Raw genomic sequence first — 19,498 nt, 5'->3', positions numbered from 1 at the left:
AATTTTACCCTAAGGCAGCGAAAATGCTCTGTGACTCTCATCAGCATAAATTATGTACTATGCTCAGGGTGTTAGAAATGTGTAGAGTGTTTCTTAATCTTTGTGTTTGTGCTCGAGAATTAACATTGAATGGACGTACTGCAAGTCATTTATCTACATTCGCAATGATACTCGTTAAGTGGAGAAGGTGTGCTTTAGCTATGATACTGAAATTGGGAAACATGCTGCCACATCATTGGTTGGAGTTGAAATTAGTGTACAATTGCTAAAACTGTTTGCACTATCAACTGTGATGTTTATTATTAGAGTACATCGATGTTGTCTTTTCCATCCCATCCATCCACTGGTATGCTATTGGTTAAAACACAATGATTGACTGACATCGCTTGTTTCAGTTGGAGAGAGAGTTTTGGTGGCTGGGCTATAACAGTGATTGCGTACGTGACTGCAATAGGAGGAATCAGTCGAAATGGAACGTAGAGTTATCAGCTGTTCCATCAGTGTGAGAGACGAGTATAAATGTAGAGCTCATGAATTACTGTCAGACTGTAGTTTGGAGGCTCTACAAAACACGAGGAAACTCGTCCGGTTTCCTTATATTGGAACAGTCTTTTATTTAAAACCAGCTGTTGTGTGGCGTGTAATGGTATCCACCGTAAGAACGTGATTTACACTGTGCAATGTCTAGTTTCCTGCGAAAGGCCGTGGATCACAACTTCTTAATGTCAGTTAAGAACCTTGCACAGGCCTCGAAGCCATGGCATAAAAACGACATATTTGGCATTGTACAAAAGCGTGTTAGAAAACAGTGTTTCAAACAACTAAACAAGAGCAGACGGAGCGTCTTTGGCAGCATAGTATAGTCCGTGGGATACGATCATTCGCCAAGAGTATAGGCGATCAAACTTTAAAGTGGCCTCTGCAGTGCCTGTATATTTAATAGGATCGTGCCACAGAGGCAGCAGTAGCAACAGTAGTTTGAGGTGTAAATTCGGCGAGGGACGGGGTGTACGGTTAGGAGTGCTTGGACGGCTGCACGCTGCACTGTTCTGGAAAGCATTGCGAAATCTCCCTCTCCACACTGGAGCCCCACCGGAGCTTTGCGTCATCGTCTGAGCAATGGTGCGTAGGTGAGTTCTGCATCAGATAAAATTGGTGGAGCTTCTATAGTTCTTAATTTTTTTCTGTTTGAGGGTTGAGAATAACGATGATAGCATGTTGAGCTGATAGATTTGTATGGACGTTTGGTGTTGCACCACAACCGGTGAATTTCCGCCAACAGGTCAAAACATATCCAGTCGCACTAACTCAGGTCGCTCTGTTTCTACATGGGTTGCAGAAGGTGGTGGATATGGCTTTCTCCGACTCAGTTTCAACTTAAAATGGGTCGATCACATGCGCAAAGCTGTAGAAATAGGAGCAGTTGCAAGATGCATAGGTATTGATTAAAACCAGGTTGTAATTTTACTGTAGCAGACAGGTTCGAGGAAGGTGACTCATTGTGAGATATGAGAGTGCCAGAAATATGATTCACTTGTGGCTGTGATCCAGCACAGGTATGTGGTTGAATGGGAGGACTTGATTCCAAATCGCAGACAACATTTCTAGCAGATAGCGTAATACTAGAGATCTGAAAAGCTAGTGTACATTTCTAAAGACCTCAACAAACATACGATTTACTACTGTTTGTGATCCTTCTCAGTCATCGCCTATAACTCAGTGGTTATATAGCAGAACCCTGACATGACAGAATACGTTACACATCTTGATAAATATCTAGCTTTGTGAGGGCATCGCAGATATTTGTTTCATACCACGTTCCTTAGCTGAATAACTTTCAAAATTCAGTGATTTTATGACGAGGTTGCATCGTGGGCTACGTGTAACTGGAGTGCTGGTCTAATAATATACACTCCAGAGATCACCGTCTCGGTATTTGTCCCGATAGAAAAACCACCTCATTCAGAGATAATATCGTACCTCGATTTATAATTTCAGTATAGCTTTTTACATGGATACTTGTGTGCACCTGTAGAACCATGACCGCTTGTGACAGTAACATACAGTAGTTGTTGGGATCGAGTTTTTTTAACATCTGGCCGCTTACGTCTCTTTATCTAGGATACGGTGGTAGCACTCGCAAGAAAAACTTATGAGACATGTCCACCCATGGTTGATTTTCTCTCAGTATTATTTCGTATCGCCAGCGATCAGTTATTGATAAAGTATTATACTCAGTAGTAGGGGGTGTGTGATATGGTCGTGTTGAGCATCAGGCTTATAAAGTACGTGTTTGTGCAAAGGAAATTACTATGTCCAGTCGTAAGGAAGGTGTGGATTTGACGTGGAGTAGTGTGATAATATGGGAAGAGTATGTAAAGTCATAAGAGTGGTACTGATATTTCTATTTCCAGAGCCACAGCCATAAACAGAGTATTTCCTATACTTCGCTCATTGTTAAATGTCGCTCAGCTGAAACTGCGATCGTAACATTTAGTTGCAAGTACAGGTATAAAATATATATGTAACCGCTTTCTTAGGATAAACATTCTTCTTGGGTGTGCTCGGCCTGCAGCGCCAGTAACCTGTGTGGGGGTGATTCACGTATCCTGTTAACGGTAGGAACTGTCAGACTGGAGATGCCTGTAGGAATGTAGATGAATTAACCATGTTGTCCGCTAGACGAACGAATAGCGAACTAATACTTAGTATATGCTGGATAGCTTTCGTGATTGCATGGAAATTTGAGAAGATTGAATATGGAGGTGGGTTTGCACTGGATTGTTATTCCCACCCATGTTCGGTTGACTGCTTCTGCACATTTCGCGCCTTTATTTAGTTGTGAGAATATCGATTATGGTGTGTGCATCTAGCGTGTGGAATACATGTTTGCCAGTTCTGTAGACATGAGAAACACTTTAGTTGATCATGTAAATTATGGGCATGATTTGGAATCTAATACATCACCGACATCGGTATTCAAGAGTGGAAATATCAGTTTCCTCTATTTGTTTCGAGTTGCTGAGTAAATGTCTTCACAGACGTGACAAGTTTCTAGTTAGTCAGTGGTTTACAGCATGCCCCACCTAGCTTAAGTTTCGGGTTTGTAGAGAAATAATTTCCAGTCTATATCTTGGGAATTATGTTGCGCTAGCGATCGGTAGAATGGTACCTAGAGCTTGATATCGAGAAGTACTGCAAAAATGGTATAATATTGTGGCGAACCATGCGAAAAAATACATGTGTTCTTGTAATCCCCGATTTTGGAGATGTGTGTAGAAATGCGAGTAAGCACGGAAACAGGTTCGGAGCAGAAACAGTAACGTGTTTGTACTGAGGGGAAACGATCCCGAATTTGTAGAATAGTTCTGAGATCGACATCATTCCCCTGAGGGTGCTTTGTTCGCACATTGGGGGCGGATGACATGTGATCGTCGGCTGCGGAAAAATTTCTAGTGCTGTGAGGAGTATATACGGTACTGTCCATCTTCATGGAATATGTATGAATGATGTAAAAGGCATTATTTTGTTTGGCACAGGATAAGACTTTTATGGTTACTACATCGACATGGTGCACGGTGACACACTGCTGGGTTGGAGATCGGTTTTACTAATATTCAAGCTCCTGTTATTGGTGGGAGAGCAGTGTAATTGAGTAGGAGTCCTTCGGTATTTGGCGTTATGTACGGTAGTTTTTAAGATTTAATTGCCACTCAATATGGCGATCTGTGTAAAATAACCGCTGAAAGTCTCGTCTGCAGAAGGAAAAAAGGCAGATGGTGCTTCGATATCGGCACTGGCAGTAATACGGCGGGTAAATTCGATTAACAGCCAATCATAATGTTCGATTCATTGACATAGGAGCCTCTAAATAGCGGAGGGAACGTTTGTGTGTGTTGAAAGCAGGAAGGGTAACACGTGATGGATGGAGTAGGATGCTAGGTCCATGAGAAAGGCTGCACCCGACGTTGTTCTGCGCTATTTTTGGAAACAGGTTCTATTAGGTTAAGAATTTCCTTGCATACAAGCTGAGACATCAAGAAAACAATCATTAACTATTTTCGGGACACTATACAATTTCCACGAGGTCGATTAGGTTCTTATTTCTACATAATCATGTGACATCAGTATAAGATTGAGAACATTGCTAGATGCGCTTGCAACGGTATGTACATATGCACGGTGTTGCGTTAGTCAAGCTGGGCACTTATCTAAAGTTAGACGTGTGTCTCATGTCGCACTAGGAACAATGCGCCCTGTGCTACTCTGTCATCAATGATAAAGACATGTGCTGCCCAGAGGAGTCTCACGAATGGGAGCAGCGTGAGCGGGAATTGGAGTTCTGTGATGTCACTCACTGTGTACCCGAAAATAGAGGAAACTTTCACCTGCATCCGGCAGCGGCTCACGGTTGTGACTGCGCCGGCACTCCTGGAGTTTCTGCACTCTCGTCCGGTCGCGTCAGCAACGGTGCCTAGGTGAACACATATTTCGAGAGGAATTCATCAGGTGTCAAGTATGAAAGGGATGTCGCCGCATCATGCGTGCGGGCATCTGTGCGTAGTTTGACAGCTGACGGCCACATCACTTCACGGGGACAGCCACTAACCTCCTGTGTGGTCCAGTGGACAGGGGTGTTCGACGCTGCTTGCACGTGTTAACTGCGTGTCTGTTGCATTATTTTGCAAGCAGTCCTGCATGCTGTGCTATGTGTTATTTGGACAACGAGTTGATTTCGTGTCTGCACATTTCGGTAAATTAGGAGTTGTTTTTGTGTCTGGAGAGCGTTATTTAGAAGTAGTTTACAGGTCTACAGACTGTGTATTGTGACCCCAAGCATGTATTTTGTATCAGTGTGATAAATACACTCCATTCCTAAATAAATTATTCAAAAATAAATAAAGTACAATCCGTCCTTACTCTCTCCAGCAGCCCAGCGCAGGCTGACTCATGTTCGCTCCATTTTCGCACCACCCCAGACCACCATCTTGGATTACGTCACAGGATGGATGACAGCACCCTCTGGTGGCAGTATTGTGTACTAGGTAAGTTGGAGTCTAGATATTGTGGTGGAGACATTGCATGCAAAATAAAAACTCTTCTCCAGCACTGGCAGAGTCCTTTCCCTGCCATCCCCCCCCCCCCCCCCCTCTACTATCACCTAGGTCAGCTGGAGTGCTGACCTCCTGGCGAACACACTGGATGGTGCTGCTGTCTCTAATTGTTTAAATAAAGACTGGTACATGATTTTGACAGTTGACAATTAACAAGCATGTTTGCAGAGTCTTTTACATGGATTATTATTTTGATAATTTACGAGTTGTTTGGCTCTCTGGACATAAATGCACTGCATTATTTACGAGTGGTTTGCATGTCTTTAGTCTGAGCAATGCGTTATTTTGACAGTTTACAATTAGCAAGCACGTGTGTAGAGCATTATACACGAGTCATTTAGGAGTAGTTTGCAGGTCTGTATGCTATGTGGCATGTGAGTGCGTGTGTTCTGTATCACTGTGATAAATATACTCCACCCATAAATAAATTGTTCCAAAATAAAGAAAGTACACTCCTTTCTCTCTCCAGCATTCCAGTGCAGGCTGAGTCCTTTTCCCACGAATACCTAGGAGGAGGTGGTGGTCAGCTGATTTATTTTAGTGGAGGTAGTCCAAGTGACCTATCTTCCTGCGATTTTCGTAGGTTAGTAGAGATAACCGTGGTGTGATGCATTATCCTGTTGGAATTTGAACTCCCCACCATTTTTCCGGGGGAGGTGAAGGGATGGTGGTTTGGTCAGTGGAGGTTGCCCAACTAACAATCTTCCCACCAAAATTCAAACTTCACGCCAAAAGCCGCCATCTTGAATGACGTCATCGCCGCCATCTTGGATGACGTCATGTGTTGTTGAACGTCTACATTCCGCCATCCTTGATGACGTCATCGCCGCCTTCTTGGATACATCTGGCAACAATGGAAAGTGCGGCCATACCCCGCTTGCCACAATACTAATATAGCATTTTCACGTGACACATTTTCTTATTTTACATTGTCATTGAGTGACATTGTCCGCTAACTACATTTTTAACCCATTTTTGTTTTCTGAGATTTCCTTCTGGCTGTTCGACATTGTTTTGCTAAGGTTAAATATTTATTTGTGTCAGAAAACATACTCTGAGGTGACAAAAGTCATTGGATACCTCCAAATGTCGTGTTGGATATCCTTTTGCCCAGTGTAGTGCAGCAACTCAATGTGGCATGGGCTCAAGAAGTCGATGGATGTCTCCAGCAGAAATACCAGGCCACGATGCCTCTATAAACGTTTTGCCAGCGCAGGATTTTGTGCACAAATTGACCTCTCGAATATGTCTCATAAATGTTCAATGGGGCTCATCTCGGGCGATGTGGGGGGCCAAACAGTACGCTCGATTTGTCCAGAATGTTCTTCAAACCAGTCACGAACAATTGTGGCCCAGTGACAGAGGGCATTGTCATCAATAAAAATTACAACATTGTTTGGGAACATAAAATTCATGAATGGCTGCTAACGGTCACCAAGTAACCGAACATAAGTTTCCAGTCAGTGATTGGTCCAGTTGAACTGGAGCACCCAGTCCATTCCATGTCTCTTACCAACTGAAATCGGGACTCATCTGAACAGGCCACAGTTTTCCAGTCGTCTGGGATACAATCGATGTGGTCACAAGATGCAGTCACAAGAAATCCTAACTCTGTAGGTTGGTCTTGAGCCTGCCGACTCCTGATCGTAGTCTGCTGAGCATTTTCGATTTCAGCCAGCTTTCTTCGAGGTCAGAAGGTGAATTTTCAAACAGACATTCTGTGATGCTGTGGCCTCGATTACGTCAAAAATGTTGTATGAATGCTGAAGGTCGTTCAGTGATGGTTTCTGTGTTATAGAGGAAACTTCGTCTTGATGAGAGTCGAGCAATTGCTTTGGTTGATGCTTTGTTTATGCGGCTACATATTTTTAGTACTCTATTGAGAAACTATTGACTTGGAACATCTATATTTGAGGATTTATTGGTCATACTGACATAATGTGTTAATATTATCGTTTGCAGACTCAGTAGTTGCAGCTTACAAGTTTGATAAGACATGCATTTGCGCATAGGCCTCGGCCGTCAAATTGCACCTCCGCTACCACACGGCTGTCCCTATCACTATTCAAAAATATTCAAATTTGGGTCAAGAGTGTGCTGAGAATACCAAATTTCAGGCATTACCTCTCACCACAGACAACGCAGTCGTGGACGGCTTTCACTTAACGACCGAGAGCAGCCGCGTTTGCCGAAATAACCGCAAAAATCAATGTCGGACGTACTACGAACAGATCCGTTAGGACACTGTGGCGACAAACTGCTGACGTCATCGGTCCCTAGACTTATACGCTACTTAAACTAATCTATGCTAAGAACAACATACACACATCCATGCCCGAGGAAGGACTCGAACCTCCGCCGGGAGGAGCCGCTTAATCCGCGACATGGCGCCTAAGACCGCGTGGCCACTCTGCGCGGCCCCTACCACTATTACCGTTCCCTTTCTGCACAAGTAAAGAGCAAGTTATTTTGTGCGCACTCTATCATGCGTGATACATACAGTCAGGCGGAATATAGGATCAGAATTAAAGAGCTAGCAACGACAGACTATAAGGGCCAAAACGAAATTAGTAACGGGTGTTCTAATCGGAGATAGTATAATAAATTTTCCATACTGTTGAAAAGCGAGAGTATAGGAAAACCATCTTCCAAGCACTACAAAATGTCGCTATTTATTTTCTGCAGATTAAATACGCTGAACAGCGAAAGAACCTGATACAACTTGCTTAATGTCGTGCAGAGCGCCCGAGGGCACGCAACACGACATGTCTGAAGTAGTGCTGGAGGGAATTGACACCATGAATCTTGCGGGGTTGTCGTATCTGGGGGTCCCATATCACTCCAACAGCCTACAGACCTTGAACAGTCTCCTGCTGACATGCTGGGTCTATGGATTCATGAGGTTGTCTCCATACCCGTACACGTCCATCAGCTCAGTACACTTTGAAAAGAGACTCGTCCGACCAGGCAACATGTTTCCAGTCATCAACAGTCCAATGTCGATGTTGACGGATCCAGACGAGGTGTAAAGCTTTGTGTCGTGTAGTCATCAAGGGTACACAAGTGAGCCATCGGCTCCGAAAGCCTATATCGATGATGTTTCGTTGAATGGTTCGTACGCTGACACTTGTAGATGGCCCTGCATTGAAATCTGCAGCAATTTGCGGAAGGGTTGCACTTCTGTCACGTTGAACGATTCTCTCCAGTCGTCGTTGGTCCCGTTCTTGCAGGATCTTTTTCCGACCACAGCAGTGTCAGAGATTTGATGTTTTACCGGATTCCTGATATTCACGGTACACTCGTGAAATGGTCATACGGGAAAATCCCCACTTCATCGTTGTCTCAGAGGTGCTGTATCCCATCATCGACTATAGTACCACTTTCACACTGACTTAAATCTTGATAACCTGCCATTCTAGCAGCAGCAACCGGTCTCACAACTGCGCAAGACACTTGTTGTCTTATATAGGCGTTGCTGACGGTAGCGCCGTATTATGCCTATTTACATATATCTGTATTTGAATACGCATGCCTACACCTGTTTCTTTGGCACTTAAGTGTAGATAGGGAAGAATTTTAAAAGGTATTATATAGAGTGAGTGTTTTTCCTGCTAAGTACCAAATAACTTCAAAGAAGACCGTATTTTTCTCCTTCGATAGAAGTTATTGATGAAACAGTTTTCATTAAATAACGTTTTTTAACTGTGGTTAAAACGTTATTTAACGAAAACTTTTCATCAGTTTATGATTTTATTTATCCACAGTGCAGACTTTTTCTTTGTCCAGGTGTTGTAAAACTTAAATAACTTCATGGTTTCAGATATCTGACATCGTCTGTGGAAGAACACTCAAAAGGAAAGGTATCCATGTCATCATCCAAGTATTGCAATATGTCACAAAAATACCAAACAACATAATCAAGTCTAAGAATACACACACCACGAAATCCACTACTATAAAATAAGTGAGTGAGTGCAGCGAGAATAGGTCAACTTCTGAATTAGCAGACGACGCCTCTGGCCTGGCACCAACGGCATCAGAACTTTCTTCACGAGAAACCTTGACATTCGGCCTTGTTTTGTTCTGTTCAATAGACAGCCTGTGTGAAAGCTGCCATCTGAAATGTATTGTGGAAAGTTCTGAAGTTCCGTTCCGTCTAGTGTGAATCGACCTTAATTAACACTTCAAATGCAGTGGCTTATTGTTGTATCCATTCTAGGGCCAATGCTGATCTTGTCTACACAAGTGACTTACCAGTAAATATAATTTTATTAATTTCAAATGTCAAGATTAAGGCCTTCAAGTCCTCTTTACATCCAACCAGAGGGCCACAGAGATAATAGTAATAATAATACCAAGAGTAAGAAATACATGGTATTAAAGTAATCTCATTCTTCTCAATAATATGTTAAGTAATTATTTATTAAGCTGCTATTGAATAAGAGTAATAAAATACTATCGGGAGTGAATGTAAACAGTACAGAAGGAATGAACTCAGGAGAAAAAGTTTGCTGATTTGGAGATGAGCAAGAAAATCGCTATACAGATAGTAGATGAGACGGAAGAAAGAATGCAGCAATTGATAGGGATCAGGAAAACTGGGTTAATGTTGCCAAAATGATAAAAAATACACGAAGCTGAAGTGAGCTGAGGGAAGCCGTGCCAATGATCAGAGAGAAAGCTGTAATCTCTAGACTGTACCATAATCAAACGACAACTCCAACGTCATCCACAAACAGCATTATCCAGGCCTGTATTGACTGATCAAGTGCAACAGGTATGGAACTCCATCCCACAAACTAACATCCGACACCTATACATAACAATGCATGCACGTTTGCATGCAACATTCCGGCGATTACACCGGTTGTTAATGTACCAGCATATCACATTTGCAATAGCTTATCTCGCGCTTACATTAACCTATAATACTGCAATATTGATCATTTAAATATGTTACCCGGAAAAACGTATTCCTTAAATTTCGTTAGATGTAAGTAACAGGGTAACTTGTCCGATAGCTGTATGTTTGAAATGGAGAAGGAAATTGAGAAATGTTCAGTGTTACGCATAGTTACCTTCAAGATGCTGGACACACACTGTTGACCAATACCATTGTGACAACTGCCCACAGCGAGACTAAATGTCGCCTGGTGCCGTAGCGGGCATGTAACGTTGTAAGGAACATATGTATGGGGAGTAGAGACGAATGGGGACTCGTTCCAGAGACGATATTGGCTACAAATAGGGAAAACCAGTGACATAAGCGACTTTGACAAAGTGCAGATTGTTATGGCCCGACATCTGCGAACGAGCTCCACGGAAACGGCGTAGCTGGTCGGCTGTATGCGTCCTACAGTCGCGAGCATCCATGGAAGGTGACTGAAGAATGGTGAAACCTTGAAAGGTGTCAAAGTGTTAGGCGTCCACTCCACATAATAGAAGGCGGGTTTCAGATGCTTTCCTACTCTGTAATGCAGGGTAGAAGACGATCGGTGACGCATCTAGCGACAGACTGCAATATTGGTGCAGGCGCTGGTGTTTTGGAGCATACCGTCCAGTACAAATTGTTGATCGTAAGGCACCTCAGCATAAGACCCCTATGTGTTCCCATCTTGGCCCAACGAAATCGTCAATTATGATTACAGTGGACACAAAATCATCGAGCTTGGATCGTAGATAAATGGAAACGTGTCTGCTGGTTGGAGAAATCTCGTTTATTGTTACACCAGGTCAATGGTCGTATCTGGATACGTCATCATCAAGCGCATAGAGGTTCAAAACATTCACTGCACCGTGGATAAAAGTTGATGGGGGCAATATCGTACGATCCGAGGCGTTCCCCTGGGATTCCACTTAACCTGTGAAATATTACTGTGGTCCATCTGCATTTCTTCAGGCTTGTTGTCTTCCTCGACGGCGATGGCATCTTCCAACAGGATAACTACCCGTGTCACAAGGCCAGGATCATGCTGCAGTGGTTTGAGGGACATGGTAGTGAACTCAAGTTGATTTCTTGAGCTACAAATTTGTCTGATATCAAACTGATGGAACGCATCTGGGACGCTGTCCAGTGCCAACTCTGCTCGCATAAACCATCGGCCCATAATTTACGGTAACTACATGACCTATATGATGAAAAAAATAGTTCAAATGGCTCTGAGCACTATGGGACTTAACATCTGAGGTCATCAGTCCCCTAGAACTTAGAACTACATAAACCTAACTAACCTAAGGACATCACACACATCCATGCCCGAGGCAGGATTCGAACCTGCAACCGTAGCGGTGGCGCGGTTCCAGACTGAAACGCCTAGAACCGCTCGGCCACACCGGCCGGCCCTGTATGATGACATTTGGTTACACATACCTCCAGAAACCTACCATAGACATGTAAAATCCCCGTCACACAGAACCGCTCTGCACTGCGTTCCAAGGTGGACCATCATGCTGCTAAGCAGGTTGTCATATTGAGATTTTCACTCTGCAGTGAAGTGTGCGCTGATATGAAACTTCCTGGCAGTTTAAAACTGTGTGCCGGACCGAGACTCGAACTCGGGACTTTTTCCTTTAGCGGGCAAGTGCTCTGCCATATGAGCTACCCAAGCACGACTCACGACCCGTCCTCACAGCTTTACTTCCACTAGTACCTCTTCTCCTACATTCCAAACTTCACAGAAGCTCTCCTGCAAACCTTACAGAACTAGCACTCCTGCAAGGTTCGCAGGAGAGCTACTGTGAAGTTTGGAAGTTAGGAGACGAGGTACTTGTGGAAGTAAAGCTGTGAGGACGGGGCGTGAGTCGTGCTTGGGTAGCTCAGATGGTACGCTGGCACGGTAGCTCAGCGTGTGCGGTCAGAGGGCTAGCTGCTCTCTGTAATAATAATAAAAAAACTGAGTTAATGGATCAACAACGAACTGAAACGGGTGTCTTTCGACGTCCGTCCAGACCAGATACAACGAACGAAAACGAACAAAATGAGATAAAAAAAGATGGCAGAGCGCTTGCCCGCGAAAGGCAAAGGTCCCGAGTGCGAGTCTCGGTCCGGAACACAGTTTTAATCTGCCAGGAAGTTTCAGGTTCCGCAGCTTGTCCAAGTTTGTCATATTATTTTGGCTCGTCAATATACCTGACCTTGTACGGCATTTGTGGATTGATGTTAAGTATTCGATATACAAAGAGCAGTATTGTGAATAGTAGTGGCTAACAAATTGATAAAGTAAATGAGTGTCTTAAGATCATGTTGCTATTCCACAGTAACTGAGCAGAGGAAGGACGCCATAATCAGGCAACTGAATGTAAATATATTGTGCAAGCATACTGGTTAGCAGAGACTTCTGGAGCTTTTGTTATTTGTGCCGTTGTAACATGTGTCTCCCACCCACGTCATTTCGCCAACTCTTTGTTATTGAGGGTATGAGAGCCGCTTCTGTCATCTGGTGCAAGGGGTTTTTGTCCAGCATGGGGATGACGGGTCCGTCTTTCTGGTGCCCTTCTAAATTGTTTGTTGTCAGGACCTACTAAACTGAGTAAGATAGTTGTTTTCCAGCACTTACAAACTTCTGGATAGTTCGTGAAGGGAGCAGCGCCTAGCAAAGTAGTGCTTTTCATGGGGGCAAAAAAACTGCCAATGAGAATAGCTGCAAATCTGGTTCTGGAGCTAACTGGCCGAATGAGAAAACAGTTTCATGAAGCTTCTTGAAGATTATGAGATAGATAGTCGAAGGAGAGCTCTCCCAGGCGTTGAAGTTGTGGGCTCTCTGGAGCAGAGGTATTGAAACCAGGGTTTTACTGATTTCCGAGTTTTAAGGTTTAGTGGTCGACAGTGATATAGAATTAGTCTGATTTTTTTAGTCAAGTGCGCGATTTTGGTCATGTGCCCATGTTTGGTAATAACAGACCGGCATCAAACTAGAGAGCCCTTAGGTAGCTTGAGGTGGGTGTTTATGGAAGAGAGGGCCTAGGCTAGATCTAATAATAGCTACCAAATTACGTATGGTTTTGTGGAAACTTCAACCACGTCTTGCAGCTCAAAGCGACGCAGACGACCTTTTCTTTCCAACAATTTAAAAAAGTTTTTAGTGTAGCAGTGCAGAGGTTTAATTCAGGTCTAGCAATAAACAGTTCATGGAACATCCTCAGATTAATGCTCATATCATGGGACTGCATCCCCACTGGCAACGACCGTGAGTGAAACTTTGTACAACATCGTGATGTCTCTGAGGACGAGACGAGAATCATGTACTGACTTAAGAATCGTCAGAGTAGTAAACACTCGGCAGGATTAGATTTTGATCTATTTTAGGCTGAATCCTTTTTTCTAAATTGCATGCTGTGTGAGTTTGTTATCCCAGTTTAGACGCTTATCCAATATTATTCCATATTTCAGTGTATTTTGATAAGGTAATTGGATACTGCAGGGATTATGAGAGAAAATTTGCATGAAAATGATCAACTTTTAGTGCAATATGATGATAACCAGTGACTTCTTAGGATTAAGTTTAAGAGCCAGATTCTGAACCCGCCATGATGCTCAACAAAAGTCATAATACGCAGTTGATACGGCACAAGTAAAATCAGGTGGGCTGGATGTCATCAGCACATACACCGAGATGACAGAAGTCGCCGGTACCGGTGGCCGAGCTGTTCTAGGCCTCTTCAGTCTGGAACCGCGCGACTGCTACAGTCGGATGTGTGTGATGTCTTTAGGTTAGTTACATTTAAGTAGTTCTAAGTTCTAGGGGACTTACGACCTCAGATGTTAAGTCCCATAGTGCTCAGAACCATCTGAACAATTTTTTTGACAAAAGTCGTCGGACAGTGATATGCACATAAACAGATGGCGGTAGATCGCGTCCACAATGTACAAAAGGTCAATTCATTGAAGAACCTGTCATTTGTACTCAGCTGATTCATTTGAAAAGGTTTCTGATGTGGCGATGAGCACTATGGGACTCAACTGCTGTGGTCATCAGTCCCATAGAACTTAGAACTACTTAAACCTAACTAACCTAAGGACATCACACACATCCATGCCCGAGGCAGGATGCGACCGTAGCAGTCGCACGGTTCCGGACTGCGCGCCTAGAACCGCAAAACCACCGCGACCGGCAGTTTCTGATGTAATTATGGCCGCACGATGGGAATTAACTGACTTTGAATGGTAGTTGGAATTAGACGCATGGGGCATTCCATTTCCGAAATCGTTAGGGAATTCAATATACCAAGATCCACAGTGTGAAGAGTGTGCCGAGGTTACAAAGTTTCAGGCTTACCTCTTAGCACAGACAATGCAGTAGCCGACGGCCTTCACTTAACGACCGTGAGCAGCGACATTTGCATATAGGTGTCTAACAAACAAGCAACACGGCGTGAAATATGAGCAGATATCAATGTGGGACTGATACGAACGTATTCGTTAGGACAGTGTGGTGAAATCTGAATTAATGGGCTATGGCAGCAGACGACCGATGTGAGCGTCTTGGTTATCACCACGAAATCGCCTGCAGTGCCTCTCCTGGACTCATGGCCGTATCGGTTGCACCCTAGGCGACTGGAAAACCGTGGTCTAGTCAGATTAGTCCAGGTTTCAGTTGGTAAGAGCTCATTGTAGTGTTTGAGCGCGGCGCAGGGCCCACGAAGCATGACCCAAGTTCTCAACGAGGCACTGCGGAAGCTGGTGGTGTTTTCGTAATGGTGAGGGCTGCGTTTCATGGAATAGACTGGGTCCCCTGGTCCACCTGAAACGATAATTGACTGGAAATGGTTAGTTCGCCTTTCTGGAGACCATGTAGTCATTCATCGAGTTCATGTTCGCAAAGAACGATGTCATGTCACTGGACCACAGTTGTTCGTGACTGGTTTGAAGAACATTCTGGACACTTTGAGCGAATGGTTTGCCCACACAGATCCCCTGAAATGCATCCCAACGAACATTTACGGGACATAATCTAGAGGTCAGTTCATGCACAAAATCTTGCCCCAGCAACACTTTCGCGATTATGGACGTCTATTGAGGCAACATGGCTCAATATTTCTGCAGCGGACTTCCAACGACTTGTTGGGTCCTTGGCACGTCGAATTGCTGCACTATGCCAGGCAAAGAAAGGTCCGACACAATATTAGCTGGTATCCCACGACTTTTGTCGTCTCAGTGTACGTGACTGTTACAGGAACTTAACGTAAGAGAAATATCGTTGCTTTAGAGGGAGGAAAGTAACGACTCAGCTAGTAACCCTGCGGAAATACTGAGAGTATGTGTTTCCTTGATAACTCTTCCAATCCACAGATGACTCATAGATTATGTTTTTAGGATAGCATCGGAACCATCATAACGCACTGTTGTGATGTTCAGACTTTTGTCATAAGTAACATGCCGAAGTCAGATGTTTGAAAATCCATGCTGAAATTAAGTAGTGTTAAAAAGTCCTTTCAAGTCTGCCTACGGCATGTTTAATGTCGTAAGTCAGTTAATGTGTTGTGCCATAATGTTCACAGAAGTTCATTGACATTTACCATGTATACCGTACATTTTAATCGCTTCCCGCGCCGGGTTCCCGGGTTCGATTCCCGGCGGGGACAGGGATTTCCTCTGCCTCGTGATGACTGGGTGTTGTGTGCTGTACTTAGGTTGGTTAGGTTTAAGTAGTTCTAAGTTCTAGGGGACTGATGACCATAGACGTTAAGTCCCATAGTGCTCAGAGCCATTTTTTAGTACATTTTAATTTGTTGTGTCAGCTTTTCATGAAAAACATTATTCAACGCTGTAGTTACTGCAGGCAAGTTAATACGATGATTGAAATTTGTAATTGTTAACTTCTCATCGAGTGCCAACATAGAATCATGATTTGGCAGTTACAGCTAGAGAAGTGGTCTTGTCTGCTACTGAGTAGCTCACACTTTAGACTCCAGATGGAGACACTGACCGCTGCTGAAATCGCCGCGGCGTTCGTGGTAGCCAAACTCTGCCTGGCGTATGTCGAGGCAGGGGAAGTCGAAGAACTTGACCCGCACGCTGAGGTTGGTGATCGGCTCGCAGGGGCAGCCGGGCAGCTCGTCCGTCGCCAGCGACACCTGGTCCACCATCACCTCGAGCAGGTACAGCTGCTGCATCAGCTGGTCCGGCAGGTCAGCCATGTCTGCAACCTGCACAACCATTAATAAGGTAATACTGCCCACAACCTGAAGATGCGTTTCAATACTGCAGTCTTTTCTAGGCATGGTTCTGTTGGAAGTGGTATGTCCTCACCCATCTTCAGCCTTTGATCTGACAGTCAGCCAATTATAGAGAGACCTTCTGGTTAATATGGACTCCGAACCGTGGCAAATTCAGCATTTGCATGTAAGTAAAAACAGCCGGAAATGAAAAACGCGATAAGTGACAAAAACAACTTAGGATGAGTTCGGGATTGAACGCGGGACCTTTTAATTTGTATTATGACAGAGTTATATAGCCACATCAAAGCTTACACCATAAAAATGCTATACTTGTTGGGAAAAACGTTTTAAACAAATACATCTGATGTAGAATGAATTTTTCACTCTGCAGTGGAGTGTGCGCCGTTGTGCATCTTCCTAGCAGATTAAAAATACCTGTGTCAGACTGGGATTCGAATCCAGAACTTTGCCTATCGTGTGAAATGCTATTACCAACTGAGCTATCAGGGCATGACTCATGAACTGTACTCACAGCTTTTTGCTTTGGTAATGAGGAGAAGGTTCCAGCAGAAGTAAAGCTAAGGACGGATGGTGAGTCATGTCTGGGTAACTCAGCCAACAGAACCATTTCCTGGAAAAGGCAAAGTTTCAGGTTCGAGTCCAGTTTGGTGGCTTTAATGCACTAGTAGGTTTCAAACATTCATCACTTCGTAAGGTGCCATCTTAAAGAGGAGGCAATATTTTCTGCAAAGTATTTTCTGCTTGCCATACTGAGTCTTTCTATAAGACGGTCACCTTATAAAGTTATGTGTAATGTGGCTGGAATACCACAAGTGTCAGTGTTAGGTCCCATTCTGTACCTTGTTTACATGAATAACATACCTAACAGGCCGACGGAGAAACTGCACGTTGTGCCTATTATACTGTAATGTAGAAGGGCACTCGCAACCGTCTTTTCACCCAGAGAAAACTACAACAACATGAGGACAAAATAACCCAAAGTGCAATATCTGTAAGCCTAAAATTAGCCTGACCACATGTCTCTCCTAGTGCCTATCTTCAACTGGTGACAGGGATTTACTTGGTAATATATTTAGGTTCTGAAAGTGGCATCTTGCCCGGAATAATAATATAATTAAACAAAGCTTGTGGACTTTTCGTGCCTCTACACCTCTCGCAGAAGTTAACTGCAAACGGAAGCTCCTGCTCTGGCGTCTGCTCAAACTTCTGGTTGTTGTATAAGTATGAAATGGGACGCCTTTGGCGTCAGACAGCAATCTTTCGCGCCTTCAACAATTCAAATGCTCAGCATAAATTTTAGAGCACAGTTGGGGCAATCATCCACCTACTCTCTCGCCCAGAAAACGCTAGTAAAATTTTATATGATGTCGTAAGGTTAGCAAACGAGCTCTTCGACGCATCTTTTAAAAGATCTAAATTGTCCCTCACATGAAGCTTTGGAGTTTATATACACACATCAGAAACAGTTATACAACACTTATATAAATTGCATCTTCTAGAATATCAATGGCTGATTCAAAGTTACAAATCACGATGATTGAGCAGTCTCAACGTATACAGGGTGGTCCACTGATAGTGACCGAGCCAAATATCTCACGAAATAAGCACCAAACGAAAAAACTACAAAGAACGAAACTCGTCTAGCTTGAAGGGGGAAATCAGATGGCGCTATGGTTGGCCCGCTAGATGGCGCTGCCATAGGTCAAACGGATATCAACTGCGTGTTTTGAAATAGGATAATCCATTTTTTATTACATATTTGTGTAGTACCTAAAGCTATGTGTCCCCGATTGTATGGTGTACCTAAAATTCACAAAATAGATTTTCCTTTAAGACCCATAGTCAGTGCCATCAATTCTCCCACTTATGAAATAGCAAGATATTTAACAACTTGTTTACAACCATTTATTGGAAAAACGGACTCATATATAAAAGACTCGCGTCATTTTATTGAAAAACTAGAGGGACTAACTCTGGCCCCTGAAATATTCTTGTAAGTTTTGACATTGTGTCCTTATTCACAATGATTCCTGTTAACGAAGTTATGATTTTCATAGCGGATATTTTTCCAGAAGACTTGACTGTTCTTTTTAGACATTGTCTCACATCAAGTCAGTTCCAGTGGGATAATGAATTTTATGAACAACTTGATGGAGTAGCTATGGGTAATCCATTAGGCCCTACGATTGCCAATCTTTACATGGAGAGATTTGAACAATCAGCTCTAGAAAAAGCTAATAACAAACCATCTCGTTGGTATCGATATGTAGATGACACATTTGTGGTTTGGCCCCATGGCAGAAAGTCCTTGGACGATTTCTTTGATTATTTAAATAAAATTCACCCAAAAATACAGTTTACCATGGAAATAGAAACGGATAACAGAATATCTTTCTTGGATGTCTTAGTTATGAGACGGTCCGATAGAAGCTTGGAATATAAAGTTTTTCGAAAGGCAACACATACGGACAGATATTTACATAAAAATTCTAATCATCATCCACAACAAAAAAGAGGTGGCATAAAAAGTCTTGTCGATCGAGCGGAACGGATATGTACACCTGAACATTTGGATGCTGAAGTGAAACATCTGAAGCAGATTTACGAAAAAAACGGCTACTCAAAAAAAGAGATAAATAGAATTTTGCGTCCAAGGAACAGAAGACCAAAAGATAAGAATGAACCACAACGACAGAAAAATACAGTAGTTCTCCCTTGTATTAAAAAAGTAACAGATCGGATCGGTAAGATTTTACGAAAACATGACATAACACCGGTCTTTAAACCAACAAAGAAATTAAGTCAAGTACTACGATCTGTGAAGGATAAACGCCCTGCTCTGTCGACATGTGGTGTGTATAAAATTCCATGTACTTGTGGGAAAGTTTATATTGGTACTACCAAAAGAAACGTAAATACGCGACTGAAAGAGCATAAAAGTCTTTGTCGACTTAGAAAAATAGAAAAATCAGCTGTAGCGGAACATGCTCTTCAACCAGGAAACCACCAAGTGAAGTTTTCGGATACCGAAGTTTTATCTACAACGTTAAATTACTATCCACGCCTATACAGAGAAGCTATTGAAATTTATAAACATCACGATAATTTTAATAGCAAAGAGGAGGCTATGAAACTCAGCGATATATGGACAGTGGCTCTACAAAATTGCTAACAATTTTTATCTTGACAAGGTGGTAATTGATAGT

General features: G+C 43.2%; 1 protein-coding gene across 1 annotated transcript in view; it reads right to left on the bottom strand.

The window, feature by feature from the left end:
- LOC126282443 (uncharacterized) overlaps positions 1-16,250 on the bottom strand; it is a 148,317-nt gene extending 132,067 nt beyond the window's left edge. Inside the window, exon 1 of the mRNA XM_049982098.1 lies at positions 16,040-16,250. Coding sequence (XP_049838055.1) covers positions 16,040-16,250 — 211 coding nt within the window. The remainder of the gene's footprint in view (positions 1-16,039) is intronic.
- Between the last annotated feature and the right edge of the window lie 3,248 nt (positions 16,251-19,498).

The sequence above is a fragment of the Schistocerca gregaria genome, chromosome 7 (assembly GCF_023897955.1).
Source record: "Schistocerca gregaria isolate iqSchGreg1 chromosome 7, iqSchGreg1.2, whole genome shotgun sequence".
NCBI classification, from domain to species: Eukaryota; Metazoa; Arthropoda; class Insecta; order Orthoptera; family Acrididae; genus Schistocerca; species Schistocerca gregaria.
The sequence above is the reverse complement of the archived record's forward strand: the minus strand, read 5'-3'. Positions and strand labels throughout refer to the sequence as shown.